A 17,942-nucleotide genomic window follows, 5' to 3' on the forward strand; every position below is an offset into this window, starting at 1 on the left:
ACGGTCATGACGTCATCTGCGTGACGTAATGAGGAAAATTGGCGAGCGGTGTAGGGTGCTTTTGTGTCGAGTACCCCTCCGCATCTTAGAACAAAACACAACCTATTTTTTCTTCAAGGGGGATGTCTGGGGAGTTAGAAAATCATGGTTGTGAATATGAAAGCATTGCACATCACTACGAGAATCACATTTACATATACAGTATATATACTGAAACGCAAAAGAAACTTACCACCTTTGAAACCTTTAAATATCAACAATAACACTGCGTGTAGTAAATGTGTGAACTTATTTGTGGACAATAGTGTCCTCGCTGTCAGACAAAACGGTCACGGATGGTCACTTGAACCTTCAATGGTCACTTCATAGCACAGCTGTTGAACAGCCGTTTTGACTGTCAGTGATTAGCCAAGGGGTACGGGATGATTTTAATGAGCTGCACGTGATGTCTTGATATTGGCTTTAAAAAGGCCAGTGCAAAATGGGCATTTTGACCGAAACATTTGACCATTTTGACCAACTTCAAAAAGACCGAAAACACAAAAGAAACTTACCACCTTTGAAACCTTTAAATATCAACAATAACACTGCATATAGTAAATGTGTGAACTTATTTGTGGACAATAGTGTCCTCACTGTCAGACAAAATGGTCACGGATAGTCACTTGAACCTTCAATGGTCACTTCATAGCACAGCTGTTGAACAGCCGTTTTGACTGTCAGTGATTAGCCAAGGGGTACGGGATGATTTTAATGAGCTGCACGTGATGTCTTGATATTGGCTTTAAAAAGGCCAGTGCAAAATGGGCATTTTGACCGAAAAATTTGACCATTTTGACCATTTTGACCAACTTCAAAAAGACCGAAAACGCAAAAGAAATTTACCACTTGTTTGAAATGTAATAAAATTGTAACAGTTCAAAATAAAACAAACCAACAATTGCTAATTGAAACATTGGCATTTTATTGATGACATGTCAAGTTTTTGACCAAGATACACCATCTCATCAGTTTGTTCTACAGTACAGAACAGCACAGGGTGCAATGTCAGTCCCCTTTCAATAGCGTGTATGGCCACCATTGTTTTGGATACAGGCAGTGCATCGTCGGCGTATACTGCCTACCAGTCTTTGGATGGATTGCTGCTGGATTCTGTCCCACTCAGTCCTCAATGTCTGAAGTAGCTCTGCCCGTGTCCTGGCCCTGCCAACTACGCGTCTCCCAAGCTCATCCCACAGGTGCTCGATGGGATTCAGGTCAGGGGAGAGCGCAGGCCACTGCATGGTGTTGATGTTCTCGCCTTGGAAAAATGCAGTGGTAAAGCGAGCAGCATGGGGACGAGCGTTGTCATGCTGAAAGGTTCTCAGTTCTGGGTGGTCGAGCAGGAATGGCAGCAGATGAGGTCGCAGGTTGTTATCCACATACCGCTGGGCGTTAAGATTCCCATCCACAACCACCAGTGGCGTCCTGTACCGGCCTGATATGGCTGCCCACACCATCACACTTGGGCCACCCCACCTGTTGGCTTGACGCACGCAACAATCGGCATATCGCTCGCCAGTTCTTCTCCAGACACACTCACGCCCATCAGGACTGTCCACACAGAACCTTGACTCATCGCTGAAAGCGACCTCGTTCCACTGCGCCAAGGTCCACCGCTGATGCTGCTGGCACCATCTCTGACGGTTGCGGCGATGGGCAACCGTCATCACGGGGCCTCTGTATGGTCTTCTGGCAGTCAGACCATAGTCATGCAGTCGTCTTCGTGCAGTATCATTGGAGATCCGTGGGTTTGCACGCCCCGGAGTTTCTGCCGCAGTGCGGGATGCTGGACGGAATCGATCCCGCAGGTGACTTCGGACCATCTGCCTGTCCTGCCTTGCAGTGGTGACTCTTGGCCTCCCTGATCGAGGTCTGTCATCTGCAGAGTTGTGGAGGGTGTCTCTGTCCACCAGGGCCGATATCATCTGGTGTGAACAGCCAAGGCGACGTGCCACCTCACGGTAGCTCAGTCCACCTTGCAGCATGCCCAGGGCACGCTGCCGTTGATCCCTTGACAATCGTGGCATGTTGATTGAAATGCCCATTTTGCACTGGCCTTTTTAAAGCCAATATCAAGACATCACGTGCAGCTCATTAAAATCATCCCGTACCCCTTGGCTAATTACGGACAGTCAAAACGGCTGTTCAACAGCTGTGCTATGAAGTGACCATTGAAGGTTCAAGTGACCATCCGTGACCGTTTTGTCTGACAGTGAGGACACTATTGTCCACAAATAAGTTCACACATTTACTACATGCAGTGTTATTGTTGATATTTAAAGGTTTAAAAGGTGGTAAGTTTCTTTTGTGTTTTCGGTCTTTTTGAAGTTGGTCAAAATGGTCAAATTTTTCGGTCAAAATGCCCATTTTGCACTGGCCTTTTTAAAGCCAATATCAAGACATCACGTGCAGCTCATTAAAATCGTCCCGTACCTCTTGGCTAATCACTGACAGCCAAAACGGCTGTTCAACAGCTGTGCTATGAAGTGACCATTGAAGGTTCAAGTGACCATCCGTGACCGTTTTGTCTGACAGTGAGGACACTATTGTCCACAAATAAGTTCACACATTTACTACACGCAGTGTTATTGTTGATATTTAAAGGTTTCAAAGGTGGTAAGTTTCTTTTGCGTTTCAGTATATAATAGGTGCTGATGTTGACGCCAAGAGCCGATTTGACGTAACAGGTTTTTTGCCTTTATAGGCATCAATATTGATGCTATATGCACAAATGTGGTATTAAAATGTGCAGGAAGATAAGACACACTCAATAAAATAGGATTGAGGCTTAACAAATAACTTTTATTGGATAGAAATGACAAAATGTTGAAATTAAATGCTGCAAATTCACTTCGGTTTCATCGATAAAGTGGGACAAATACATTGTAATTTCAGAAATATTAGCTTCATAGTCATAAAGTTTATGTTCAAATTTCCCCTGTTCATTTGTGTATTTAACATTATTAAGCAAAATGTTAATATCAATGATACTGATAATTATATTGTCTAAATCTAACGTCACCCCCCTAATATTTTACCAACATCCAGAAATCGCAGTAGTATATACATGTCATTCTGATGATGCTCTGAATGAAGTCGAACTATGTTCAGTCACTGTCATCATCGCTGCTGCCACTGAAGATAAGAGAATTGTCTGTGTTTGGGCAACCATCACCATTACAGGAGCAAAATTCAGTGCATGTCAGCCCCGCTCTCAGGCACTGACAGGCTCTGGTCTGTGAACAGTCCTCATCCATGCAATACAGATGTGTGAGATCCCGAACCTCTTTTGGGGCCGCTTCTTTTTTGAACATGACGGGCTCGAGTTTGTTATCTCTCAGCTCCCATCCATGGCCATCAGGCTTCCAAAGAACTGGCTTTGCTACGTGACTGTGAACCCATATTGCCACCTGGTGATTGGCGCGTCTGACGTGTTGTTCAAATGCATCATCGGTGGGTGGGAAGAGACATGCAGCCTTATCACTTTTGCATGCATAATCATAGCGTAGCTGGTCCAGAGAGTGGCACGATTTGCTCTTCGATCCATACAGCAGTAGTGCATACTTCGTGGCAGTGAGGAGTACCTCGGATACATCACTGGACTGACCCAGCTGTGACAGTGGTAGCAAGTCTCCAATGTTCTGCAAGAGCTTGCTGTAGGCAGTTCGCTTGCCTATCCTGAAGAGTGAGGAGGTACTATCGCAGCCGCTAAGAGCGTGGGATGCTGGTAAGCACAGTGAAATGTCTTGCCCAATTTTGTCAGTTATGCTGCTGACAGGAATGAACCTCTGGCGATTCGTTGCTTTGCTTCAATGACCGGCATTCATGTACACATTGCAGTTGCCGAGCATGCCCTTGCCACAGTAGTATATTAGAAGAATTAATACATCAGTATCATCGCATCCAACAATGATCCTCGAGTGTGATTTAGCGAGATCGATGGTATGTAGCAGGATCCGTGTGTCGGCCTCCTCATGGGTGCTGAACAATTCAGGTTTTTCCTGAACTCCTGTTTGCTCAACAAGTTTAACCAGCTGACCATTTTCGAACCCTCCTGCCAATGTAATCGACTGGTGTTCCCCGAGGAGCTGTGGAGCAGTTTGTGTCAAATATTCGCAGATGAACTCAACAAGTGCTGATTTGTTTTTGGCGTTCTTCAGGAATTTTCTATAGTTTGGAACTCGGTGACGTCCACTGATGACATAGCTAGGGGTTGTCTCTCCACACGTACGGCGGTCTCTTTCCAGCTGCTTAATGGAGAGCTGCGCATCATAGCGATCAAAGACCAGAGTTACTGATGCCACTCCTAGGTTACCGGCTAACAGTGATTCAATTTTTTGCATTACTGCAAGTCCTAGATCATCAAATGTGTCAAACTGTGCTTCATCAAGTGCCTGAAGTAACGCCATCCCATCGATGACAAATGCAGTGTCATGCTGGTCAGACCCTTGCAACACCTGGATTTCTTCAGAATTAGATTCTAACTTCTTAGCTAAATCTGCCTTGCTCGTCTTTCGCATTGTCCCGTCATCATTGAAGAGAGAAGGTGGCACAGGAGCTAGTTCATGTGTCGGCACCTCTTCCAGGCTGACATCACGGTGCTTTGACACAGCCAGCAGCCGTCGGAAAAGTACTTCCGAATCCACCATCATCTTGTCTGTCTTGTTGGATTTTAGGGGCTTGGACATGTTGGTGAAAGTTAGTCTTCGACCGTGTTTCTGTGTCCCAGAAGCTGATGGTCCTGTCAACCAGGAGACGCTTTTCTACAAAGGTAATGTTATGTTTCTGGGCAACTTCCAGGAAATGTCCCAGTCCATTGGATACTTCTTGCGATGCTACTTGTCCAGTTGTGTCATTTACTAGCTCATCAGGTACCGCATCAAGGTCAAATGGATTCTGCGAGCTTTCTACGTATTGCACGATCTTGATGACGTCTTGCTCATCAGCAGTTGGGTTCTTAACCACATGGTCCTTTTTCGGGTCAACAGTTTTGGAGCATATGATACAATGGTCCGTATCGATTTTTCGACGTTTCACAGCTGGTGCTTCCAAATCCATGGTAGAAGGGTGATGACCATTGTCAAAAAAGTCCATCTGGAAAGAAATATAGCAAACCAATTGTGCATTTTATGATATGGAGACAGTTGAAAGCTGAGAGGATTGTGTCATCAGTCACATGACATAAGGGGATGTCCCGAAGTTATTTATAGCTTTTACTTTCAAGTACCTGTAACTCTTGAAATAATGGTCAGACAGTTTAGGTATGTATTAGGCACTAATAGGAAATCATATATGGGGAATCATTTGCCACCATCAGATTTGACCTTGGAACAAGGGATCAAGGTCAAACTGTCAATGGAGCATGCAATGCTGGGGTCAATGACCTCTCAAGGTCACCACAGGTCAGAAACAAATTGCCTCCATGTCTGAAATAAAACCTTGGGGTATGTAGATTATATGCTGAAACTGCCATGCACATAAAATGCACAATACCTTCCATATATGACCTTATCTGCCCCACTACTTGATGTTTTGGCGGTATTGCGATTTGTGAATTTCAATAAAATATTAGGGGGGTGACATTTGATTTTGACAGTATAATTATCAGTATTATTTATATTAACATTTTGGTTAATAATGTTAAATACACGAATGAACAGGGGAAATTTGAACATAAACTTTATAACTATGAAGCTAATATTTCTGAAATTACAATGTATTTGTCCCACTTTATCGATGAAACCGAAGTGAATTTGCAGCATTTAATTTCAACATTTTGTCATTTCTATCCAATAAAAGTTATTTGTTAAGCCTCAATCCTATTTTATTGAGTGTGTCTTATCTTCCTGCACATTTTGATACCATATTTGTGCATATAGCATCAATATTGACGCCTATAAAGGCAAAAAACCTGTTACGTCAAATCGGCTCTTGGCGTCAACATCAGCACCTATTATATATATATATGTAAATGTGATTCTCGGAGTGATGTGCAATGCTTTCATTTATCACAACCATGATTTTCTAACTCCCCAGACATCCCCCTTGAAGAAACAATAGGTTGTGTTTTGTTCTAAGATGGGGATGGGTTAGACCCATTTTAAGGCCCCTTTTGAGATTTCACCATTAGCCTAAAAGGTTGTCTCGGCACGCAATGGATAATGACTGCACATCTTGCTTCAGACTCGTCAAAGTGAATTTGGCAAAGATTTTTCTGATCAATAATCCTTTAATTCGGACGATAATCAAAATCATTATGCAGAAGGTGCTGTAAGACCGTATATGTATGAACCTGGGGTAGAAATTGGGGATGACATGGGTCATGAAATACTTGGTGTTCACAACAATCGGGACAACGTTGAAGAATGATTCGGCAATACCAACTGGTAGAATAGTAAATCATAGAGCGAGAATGTGGTAAATGTGGAGTTTAGTGCTAATTTGGTGTAACACCTCTCTAATTATCCTATGGCGCATTGGAGTGAATTGTAGTAAGATAATTCACCAAATGTCTGTCCGTCTGTTCGAAGGTACCGCAAAAACGGCTCAACCGATCGAAACGATATTTTGTGTGGGCAATCCTGGGATCTCCAGGAGTAAAATAGGCTATTTAGTTTTCCCAATTTCAGCTTTGGTCTCCAATATTCTCAGGTTTGGACTCCCGCATAACATTCACGTTCGCATAGCGTCCATTGTGACGATGTTCTCATTGTGACGATGTGTGTTCACGGTAGTGTTTGACGTGACGGTGTGAACGTAATTTCGTAATGTTTTTCGTTTCGTAATCCTTTAATGAACGTTTAATGTTTAATGAACGTTGAATGCCCTTCGATGTCCGGGGCCGCACGCGCGCTACACTGGACGGGCTAGCGTGTACCTTGCCCTTCGCCGTCAGGCTCGGGTAAACCTCTGAGCCCCATCTGTGATGGGGACTCAGGCTTGAGACAGTGTCCTTCATTAAAAGTACAATAAACGCTGTCTCCATCGATCTTGCCAAGGCCGTAACAGCCGTAACGTTTAATCTCTACATGAGAGAATTCCACATAGCTATTTGGGCAGTGAATATGCTAACAGATCGCTGTCTCCATCGATCTGGCCAAGGCCGTAACAGCTATCGGCTCAAAATCCTTTTAACTGTTGATTTGGTACAGTTACACGTATCGGGAATTTGGTACACGTATCGGGAGTACATACGACATAGCGATTGTGAACACGATTATCGATCACGATCATAGTGTATCGATCATGATTTGAAACACGATGGAATAATATTTACCGACAGGAACAGTGATGTGGCTTTTATTGAAATTCTAAAGATACTGTTTAGATTTTGATGATTTGCGTGTGATATGATTCAACGGATGTTTATATGAATCGTTTAAAATAAAAAAACCCTTAAATTTCTGATATTTTGCCTTTTCATTTGGGCTTCCCAATTGAAGCCCCGCACATAGGGTGGATAACGTTGCTAGTTGTATTAATGACAACAGCACTCGGTAGAGCGCATACCTCCACCAGGCTGAAAAGTTTACAATTTGTATCCCACTGATGGGCTGGATCTGGATCAGTACCTGAACCAAAATCGGATCGACTTATTCTTGTCACCAAACTAACTCGTCCACCTAGTTTTGTCATAAGTCGGCCACAAATTTTTTAAATATCGTGCCATATATCGTTTTTGGCCCCATATCTTCATGGTGATTTCACTTAAAAAATTGGAGTATCCGGATCCTGATTCGCATCTTTACCAAAATCAAATCAATTCACTCTTGTCACACACCAAATCTAATAAGCTTGTTCTTTTCATCTAACCAACTCGTCCACAAGTTTTGTCATAACTCGTCCATAACTTTTTGAGATATCATGCTAAATCTTCCTTACTTGAAAAGTATAGGGCATGGACAATCCTGATCGGACAATCCTGATTGGTTGGTATCCATGGGGAGGAGGAAATACCTCTTGAGGAAATGCCCCGCTGAGTACGGCGAAATTGTTATGACATCGCTGGTACCCAGAGTATCCCGTGAAGTGACTGTAGTGACGGCATTTCCCCCAAGCTCAGTGGCTGTGTTAAGTGCCGTTTTGGCCCTATCTCTCAATGGTGAAGAATCACTTTAAAAGACCTTTGAAATTAATGTGTCTGGATGGACAGTGCAATACTAGACCAATAGATGCTTTATTGCCATACTGGATGGGACGATCTTCACTTCACCAAATGGAAGTCCGTCATAAAGAAAAGCCAATTTATTTTGAGGTCAAAAGGTCAACATAGGCCCAAGATCACCAAATTTGTCGAATTTCTAAAATCCTCAATTTTCATCCAATTGACTTGAAATTTGATGAAAATTTGCATATTTGGTGATTGAATTCAACCACCAATTATTTTTGAGGTGAACATAGGCCAAAGGTCAACAAGCTAGGTGCAATTTCTAAAAGTCCTTAATTCTCATCCAATTGGCTTGATATTTTAACAGGATTTGCATATTTGGTCTTTTGAATTCAACCACCAATATTTTTATGGTCTAATTTGTTTTAGGGATTTTGCAACCATCGTGCTCTGCACGACATTTTCTTGTTTGTTCGCTCACCTACAACCCAAACAGCTCAGCCAATTATTCTGAAACTTTTGCAGATTGTCGGTACCATACCTGTGACAGCTCGCGACAAAGTTTCGTAAAAATCGGTCGACGCGTTGACGTGACTGCAAAAACGTAAAACACGTTTTGGGTGATGACTCCAGAACAGTTGGTGCCAAAATGTTCTCTCCAATTTCCCACAACTTTCTCATTTGAACCTGTGAGGTAAAACCAACAGATTTCCTAATCGTATGGACTTGAAAGTTTGCCTGTTAACGTCATAATGTTTAAAACACATTTTGGCCGATATCTCGGAAATTAAGGGTGCTGGAGCTAAAATAACTATTTTTGAACCTTGGGGTTAGTTTAGTCACACACTTAGTCACAAGTTAGTACTTAGTACAAGTAACTTAGTTAGTACTTAGTTAGGTTAGTTTAGTCACAAGTCACACACTGTTGTGAAAGGACTTCATTTATTCTTTTTTTGTTACTGTAACCTGGGGAGTGGAGACCCATTTTTCGTCTGATTTTGTTCAACAGGCAATCTACAGGTAACCTGAGCCCCTCTTTGCCTCTTATTTCCCAGCCCTGAGAGTGGAGGATTCTCCGCAACAGTGTTTGGTTCGTTGTGTTTCACCAAGTGTCGCTGTGAGTGATTTCTAGTCTGTCTGTTTGTCTGCGACAGATTCAGATAAAACTTGATGGGCAGGTTCGGTGTGTGACAAGGAAGAATTGATTGAATTTTGGTAAAGATCCAAATCCGTTATTCTTCACCATTGAGAGATGGGCTCGAAAACTATATATATATATCATGGTATTTCAAAAAGTTATGGACGAGTTGTGACAAAACCACTTGGATGAGTTTGTTAAAGCGACGAGAACAAGCCGATTCGATTTTGGTTCAGATCCGGATTCAGATCCGTCCAAATATGTGCCATTACGTTTTGCATTTCACTGATAGGCTGGATCCGCATCCATGCCTTCATGAAAATCTAATCGACTTGTTCTTGTCACATACTCAAATGCCATTTGGTGTTTTTGGAAGCCTTTGTCTCATTCATTATTCTTTCATAATGTTGTTTGCTATTGGCTGGGAATATTGCTAACAAATGCCAAAAGTAAAGGGATAGCTCTTGCTTTTCCTCTTTTTATAAGAATCTTGATAACCGGAATTGGAACGGCGATTGTGATGGTGGTGCTTATTGATTAATTGTTGGTAGAAATTGTTGGATTGCTCCAATTTTGATTTATACCTCCAATTTTGACAATTGTTTAATCTGCTTGACACTGTCTTCAGTTGTAGTTGCTCTTCATGCTAATAATGTGAGATGTCATGTCTTGTCCACACTGTCTTGTAGGCTCATGGTGGACAAGATAGATGCCGACCATGATGGATTGGTCACGGAGGATGAGCTTCGGGATTGGATAAAGTTTGCGCAGCGGCGTTGGCTTGTGGAAGATGCGGACAAGCAGTGGAACAGTCACGACCTGGATGCAGATGGACACATTTCCTGGGATGAGTACAAGAATGTGACCTACAGTAGTTTGTCAGGTGCTCATACCTTTCCACATGTTTGTTTCTCATAATGCTGTCAGTTTGTTGTGAAGATGGGTATGCACTAATAAACGTTTACACCCGGTGGTTACACAATATTTGTATTATGTTGGGTTAAAGTTGCTTCATATACCCTAAAACACATTATGTGCCATATGGTGTCATTGGAAAAATGGTTCTCAATCCACGAAAAAACACCAACATTTTTTTAGTTGGTAGGATACTTGTTTGAGTGTAAACATCAGTCACTATGGCGATGCCATACTCCCAAGTACAGACGAGCTTTGTTTCATCACGACGTTTATGTGCCATTGACCATTATTGGGTAAAGGTACTGAGATTGGAGCTCGTCTGCGCTCCCTGACCATAGTATGTCCCTGACCATAGTATGTAATCTCTGTTGGTGTGCGGCCTGTCTTGCACAGAATTAAAAAATGTACAAAACCACAAAGGATCTACAATGCAGGAGGAGGCCATTTGGCAGTGCGTATCAAAAAAAAGGTAATCAGAATTCAAAGGGTTAATATGCAACGTTTATTTAGTTTGACAATTAACATGTGGTTTACCAATTATGAGGAGATCCTCAGCTTTCCATTGATGCCTTTCATGCATCATTGCTGTCACACATGACCGAGCACATGTTCATTGAAAATGACAAGTTCAAATCGCATTTTTACAAGTTTGGCTAATCGGTGCAACACAGTTTTAAATGGACGCATTACTTGTCGACTGCCAAGTTGATTATGGAAAATTGTTAAGCTGGTCTGGTAATCGTCAGTTGCGTCATCCTTTGTTTAAGATGGGTATTTAAGATGGGCCTACAGTGTATGGGTTTAGAGACAGTCTGAGTCATTGAAAAGATGGTTCAACTTACGACTGAACAGCGGACCTTCGTGGTTACAACCTTTCACCAAACTGGAAGTTTGCAGCGAACTCGTGATGCGTTCAGGGAACGTTTGACAGAACGGGAGCCTCCAGTAGCCAAAACCATCTGGGCGAATGTTAGAAAATACCAAGAGCATGGCACTATCCTCAACCGCAACAAGGAGAATTCTGGTAGGAGGTGCACTGGGCGATCGGAAATGAACATTGCAGCAGTAAGGCAGCAAGTTTTGGAGCATCCGAGGGATACCAGCGCAAGACGAAATGGGACGGGATTGTCTTCGGCAACATTCAACCGAATCACAAGACTGGACCTCCACCAACATCCATATTGAATTCACATCCGTCATCAATTTACGCCAGGGGATTTTGCCAGGAGGCTGGTGCTTGCCAGATGGTTGATAGCACGTTGTGAAGCAGATGTCAATTTCCTGCGGTATCTCGTTATCGGTGACGAAGCTGCTTTCACCATGGACGGCAAGGTCAATACCCATAATGTTCTTGAATATGCACCGACAGGACAACCCCCGGAATTTAATTTTGACACCAACATGAATCGACAAAAGTGGACTGTTTGGTTGGGACTTTGTGGAAGTGTTCATGTGATCGGACCATTTTTCTTTCAAAGGAATGTCAATGGTAACGGGTATCTGCAGATGATCAATTATGAAGTTTTACCGCAGCTGGAGGAGAACTTTGAGTGACAGGTTCGTGGTGTCTTCAGATATCTCTGGTGGGCCCAAGACGGCGCCCCAGCACATCGTCTTATCGCTGTCCGAGATCGACTGAGGGAACTCTTTGGAGACATAGTCATCGCCCTCAACCATGTAGTGGAATGGCCGCCAAGATCACCTGACCTCACACCATGTGATTATTTCCTTTGGGGACATTTAAAGAACAAGGTGTTCGTAACTCCTCCCCGTGATCTTGACGAATTGCAGGGCCGTATTCGACATGAAGTGGATGCTTTGTGTTACGTGCTCCTCCCCAAACCCCGGTCACGGTGTACCCCAGAGCCCCGAGAGGAGTCACGGCAGAAAGATGTGTTATACTGTATGCCAAAGATCAATGGTGAAACCACACCAATTGTTACCAACAAACAAGTATTGTATTAAGATCACACAAGAATAACAGTACAACAACAATAGTAATCAATTGTACAACCAATATATATTTCCTATGATGGTACCATCAGGTTCGTACAATATAACTCGCTGTGCTCCAAGTGAGCGAAAAGAAGAACATTCCCAATGTCTCTATTCCGGCATCAAGGCAAAGTCCATCCGCTCCAGTAATCGTCAGAACGATGTCTAATCGAGACTAGAATCCCGTTCGGATGACAGTCACAGTCACGCGGCCAAAGCTGCGCAAAGGCGCCCTCAAGGCGACTGGGAAATCACACCCTCGGGTATGGACGTTCCACGGCTCCAAATCGGCGAACCGCAGATTTCCAACTCAAAAGCCACGTTACACACACACACACCAGATCCACGTCTGAATGCGGTGACAATGGTTAAAGCGAAGTGAAAAACCTTGAGCGAAGAGCAAAGCGCGCGAGTCAAAATGCCCGACGGCCCGTTCTCGAGGCGTAACGGCACTACGATGATTCTCCTCGGAATCAACCGCAAAACCTGACACGCAGGGTGATCTGTCACAGCGATAACTCTGTCGCAGGAATCCCTTTCCTGGGAAACCCAAAGTTCACTCGTGACTCTCGTTCGCCAACGTTCGCTCCAGACCTCAAAGCAGCTAGGCTTCTTGTCCGACTCACTCGCTCCGCCTTCTTTTCTTCCTCCTTATTCCTCTTCGTCGTCGTCGTCCGGTTCCGGTTTCATTTAAAACATTAACTTTTTTACCTTTTGCAAATAGTAATCTCGATCTCCCTTAAACAACAACAATCAAATGGAATCAAATGGTACATGGAATCAAAAATGTTTACAGTGGATGAAAACCACAACAACGGAAGTGACGAATCCGTAACATTTGCGCAATGACACGGCTATGGTGAGACGAGCAGTTCAGGGCATGCTCCGCCGGTGTGAGCTTTGTGTTGAAAGGGGAGGTGGACATGTTGAAGGTGTGGGTGCATAAAGGCCAATCATTCCTGAGAAAAGTTCACATCTGACACGTTCATTTTGCACCAATTATCCTGACTTGCATCGATTAGCCAAACTTGTAAAAATGCGATTTGAACTTGTCATTTTCAATGAACATGTACTCGGTCATGTGTGACAGCAATGATGCATGGAAGGTATCAATGGAAAGCTGAGGATCTCCTCTTAATTAGTAAACCACATGTAAATTGTCAAAATAAATAACCTTTGCATATGAACCCCTTGAATTCGGATTACCTTTTTTTTGATACGCACTGTATATTAATTAAATCTATCAGTTCACCTATTTAATTTCATGGGGAGGGGGTGGGTGTATATTTTGAGGCTTTAAACCATGGGTCCTCAAAAGGCAGACCGCTGTCCACAATCGGACTGCAGGCATCATCAGTCCGGACCATGGAGCTATAAATCTTGATTTGATCGCATGGTGCAAATTTAGCTGAGGGGAGTTGATCATAGTTGAAACATAAGAGGGGAGTTGATCCCCTCTCATGTTCTTCTATTCTATCTGCAAATAAGTAATAATTATGTGTTAATGGCCTCTGTCGTTTATTCATTCAGACCAACTTGAATGATAAATGCAAATAGGGGGTGTGCCAAAAAATAATACTGCTCCCACCTCACAGGCCCTCATCTTGAACGGTGTCCCTGCTTGGGTAATTCTCGGTTCGTGTCCTGTGTTGACATGATCGTGGATGAGCAAAAGTGAATGCACCGCTCACATACACCACACTACCCCACTACTCTTTGCATGCGAAACAAAATGAGGGGTTAAGCAATTGCTTCCCTTTGTCTGTCTTCAAACGTCCGTTTATGATCGAGGAACAACTTGATTTAAACTGAATGTTATACTTTGAACATGAATTGGAAAACAAACCTGTCGTGTATCAGTACTTTGGCTCTAAATTCGTCCCGATTACACGTGCGTAGTGAGTGAGAACATTTTTAGTCTGTCTGCCTGCCTGGCAGTCAAACAAAATAGAAAATAATTCCAAACAGGAAACTTACTGCAGTAAACATCAACGGCAGTAAACCTCCGATATTTATTTTTTCTATAATCTTTAAAGCCTTCATTTTATTTCAATTGAGATATACTTGAATACTGTAGGCCGTGTAACACAATTCACCTTTTTGGCACTTTGAAAATCCTTGTTTAGCAGGACTTGGACAAAATATTATGTCATCGTGACCAATCAAATTGCTGCTCACAGACCACGCCCATGTCCTTGTTTCTCAAGACTGTTCTATGAACTATCTAGTTTGACTGCTCTAATTGCAATATTTTGATGATTTATTTGTTTTATTCGTTCCTGCAAATTAATGTTGGCGCATCATCGTGGCATGTAGGCCGGATGGTGATGTGACGAGGCGACTGCAGGGTACTGTTGTTAATTTTATTCAGTTGTTACTGTAATACTCGTGCTTAATAACCTTAATTGTCTGAGAGAAGAATGTTCAGCAGGGATAGGGAGCAAATAGATAAACTTTTTACAATAACAATTTAAAGGGGCGGTGTCTACAGAATGCAGCTTTTACGTGTTTAAAATGCCTTTGTGTGTCCCGTGAGGTGCTTGGGAATTTTGGTTCTGGCCTACAACCAAAAATACTTAGACCCATGCTCTTTAAACTATACAATATCTAGGCCGGTGTATGCCAATTTTGATTCCCAAATGTGAACATTTAACTGAGAAATGTTTGAATGCTGGTTGAGATATGATACAGCTATTAAATAAATGTGTTCAGCAAAACCTAGGCTAGTTTCGTTATTATCTTCCATTGTGGTGATTTGCTGCTGTCGATGGTATTTCAGGTGGCTCATTTGTGGTATTTGTATTTCTGTATTTTTGAGGATTGCTTCCCATACAGTCACATGAAAAAGTAAGTACACCCCATGTAAAGTTTTGACTTTTTCATCATATTTCAACATACAGCTATTTGATCTTCATTTCAACAATATTGATAGATAAAGGTGATATAATATAACAAATACCATGAAACATTTACATTTTGTAGTCCATTGTATAATTTAAATAAACATAAATGCAAATTTCGCATGTGGAAAAAGTAAGTGCACCCCTACATTTATCACTACTTCAAATACCTAAAATTAGAATCTGGTGCACCAGCTCAGGTGCAAATGATTAGAACATCGTTAGAGAGGATCTTGGAGGAACCTGTCTTATTTAAACCTTAGACATTTAGTTTGGTTTGCTCTTTGTTGTTGAAGTGTTGGTTTCACCATGCCTGGATTAAAAGAGCTCTCTGAGGCCTTCAGAAAGAAGGTTATAGATGCCTACGAGTCTGGGAGGGGATTTAAAAAGATCTCCAAACAATTTGAAATCAATCATTCGACTGTCCGGAAGATCATCTACAAGTGGAGAAGATTCCAAACAACTGCCAACTTGTTCAGGCCAGGCCGCCTCAGCAAGTTCAGCCCGAGAGCAGACCGCAAGATGCTGAAATAAGTCTAAGAACCCCAGAATGTCATCACGGGACCTACAGGTAGCTCTTGCTACTGTTGATGTCAAAGTGCACGAGACTACCATTAGAAAGAGGCTGCACAAATTTGATCTACATGGGAGGTGTGCCAGGAGGAAACCTTTGCTGTCCAGAAAGAACATCAGGGCAAGACTAAAGTTTGCCAATGAACACCTAGGCAATGACCAGCACTTCTGGAACAATGTGCTCTGGACAGATGAGTCAAAGGTAGAGCTATTTGGCCACAGTACCAGAAGACATGTTTGGCGAAAACCAAAGACAGCATTTGACATATCTATCAATATTGTTGAAATGAAGATCAAATAGCTGTATGTTGATATATGTTGAAAAAGTCAAAACATTACATGGGGTGTACTTACTTTTTCACGTGACTGTATATCCTTACATAGTAATTCCTTTGAACAACATCATAAGGGGGGTGGGGGAAGCAATGGAGTTTGTGGAGGAGAGAATCGCATTTCTTCAACTTTTATTGTTCTTCCATTTGTCATCTGCTCAGCTACAAATTTATGTTGCTGATGGTATTTCTCTGAGCTGTTTTACACAATGAAAATTTTAATGTCTTCAATTGTTTAAACTATAGACGAGGAGATGGATGAGGACGAGGACGAGCCGTACGAGCAGCTCATTGTCCGCGATGAGCGGCGGTTCAAGATGGCAGACCTCGACAAAGATGGGCATTTGGACAAGGATGAGTTTTCGGCTTTCTTGCACCCTGAGGAGTTTGAGCAGATGAAAGATCTTGTCATCACGGTAGGTCAGTTAGCTCGGCACTACCAACAGTTGTGGTTGAACAAACATTTCCTTTAGGTGCTTGGGTAGCAATGTGATTAGCAAGACTTACCTCCATCTTGGAGACTTGTATTTGAATTGTCACCCTATCTGTGACCTAAAGCTGTGTCACCTTTGTTTCTGATGCATTTCCTTCTTTGTTTCCCCATTGTCGCTCCTTTAGGGAGTGGGTGTTTGTCGTTTTTATAATTTGTGGAAAAGCTTTTCATGATCAAAATAACGTTTGGACAATAATTTGTTTATACAGTGCTTTATATTGTTTTGAAAACAAAAAACAAATATTCACACAACCCACCAATTATCTTGAAAAGAAAAGAAAAATAGTCCAATTTTGGCAGGGCTAATCATGAGTCATTTACGTGTTAGGTGTGCAAATTGGAGTGATTAATTTTATTTATTTATTTAGTTTTAAAGACTTCTGTGATATATGGGTTCCGTTTCCGGTCCGGTCGTGAGAGGACGCTGGCGTCACTTGCTCGCCGCTTCTCTGACTGGACCATTGTCCGTATCTTGCTTTCCTGGTGGTCGTGGCGGATTTTTGGCCATTGAGTCTGCCCTCTGCACGGTCCCGGCTCTGCTCTGCTGCTCCTGGCTTCACCTGCTCGGCTCCTTCGCTGTTTCCTCGGGCTCACTCTCGTGGGTTGTGCCCATTGTTTGCAGCGGCGGTGGTGGCGGTTTGCCGCCGTGATCTTGATTAGCGGCGGCGGTCGTTTGCCGCTGCATTTGCCGCTTTGCCTCCTCAACCTTGGCCTCGTGCTCGTCTCTTTGCTCCTGTCTGCCCTCTGCATGGTCCCGGCTCTGCTCCTGGCTTCACCTGCTCGGCTCCTTCGCTGTTTCCTCGGGCCCACTCCCGTGGGTTGTGACGATTGTTTCGCCTCCTCACCCTTGGCCTCGTGCTCGTCCCTTCGCTCCTGCTGGCATGGCTCTGCGGTACTCCGCCGCAAGGCTTCTCCTGCTTAAAACCCGCTCCACCCCATCATGCATCTCTGCAATCAAATCGAATGGACTCCTGCGTCGACCCAGGTACATTCACCGTGGCTCCGGTCGTAAGTTTGTTTATTTACAATCAGGTCACTCCATCCCCATCCTTTGGTCGGCTCAGCGCACTCCCACTCATCGTCCCAACACACCTGGTCACAACAACGCACAAAATCGCACCTCCTGTCTGCGAACCCTGGCCAAATCACCTGGATTCATACCCGCCGTACAAAACAACATCAAGCTCACCCTGTTCAATACCCGGTCCCTCAACAACAAATGCCTCATCCTGAACGACTACATCCTGGAAAATAAACTGGACTTTCTCTGTCTCACTGAGACCTGGCAACAACCACTGGACTACGACACGCTCAACCTCACCACACCCAATGGATATTCTTACATCAATAAACCACGCTCGGAGGGCCGAGGTGGTGGAATTGCCGTTATTCACCGACAAGACATCAAGACCAACCTCATCTCCATATCATCTGCTCCATCATT

General features: G+C 43.2%; 1 protein-coding gene across 2 annotated transcripts in view; it reads left to right on the forward strand.

The window, feature by feature from the left end:
* LOC137423245 (calumenin) overlaps positions 1-17,942 on the forward strand; it is a 47,025-nt gene that overhangs the window by 6,024 nt on the left and 23,059 nt on the right. For both annotated transcript variants that reach the window (XM_068110170.2, XM_068110171.2), the window contains exons 3-4: positions 9,977-10,170; positions 16,252-16,421. In XM_068110170.2, coding sequence (XP_067966271.1) covers positions 9,977-10,170; positions 16,252-16,421 — 364 coding nt within the window. The remainder of the gene's footprint in view (positions 1-9,976; positions 10,171-16,251; positions 16,422-17,942) is intronic.

The sequence above is a fragment of the Myxine glutinosa genome, chromosome 3, assembly GCF_964187855.1.
Source record: "Myxine glutinosa chromosome 3, kmMyxGlut1.1, whole genome shotgun sequence".
Lineage (NCBI taxonomy): Eukaryota > Metazoa > Chordata > Myxini > Myxiniformes > Myxinidae > Myxine > Myxine glutinosa.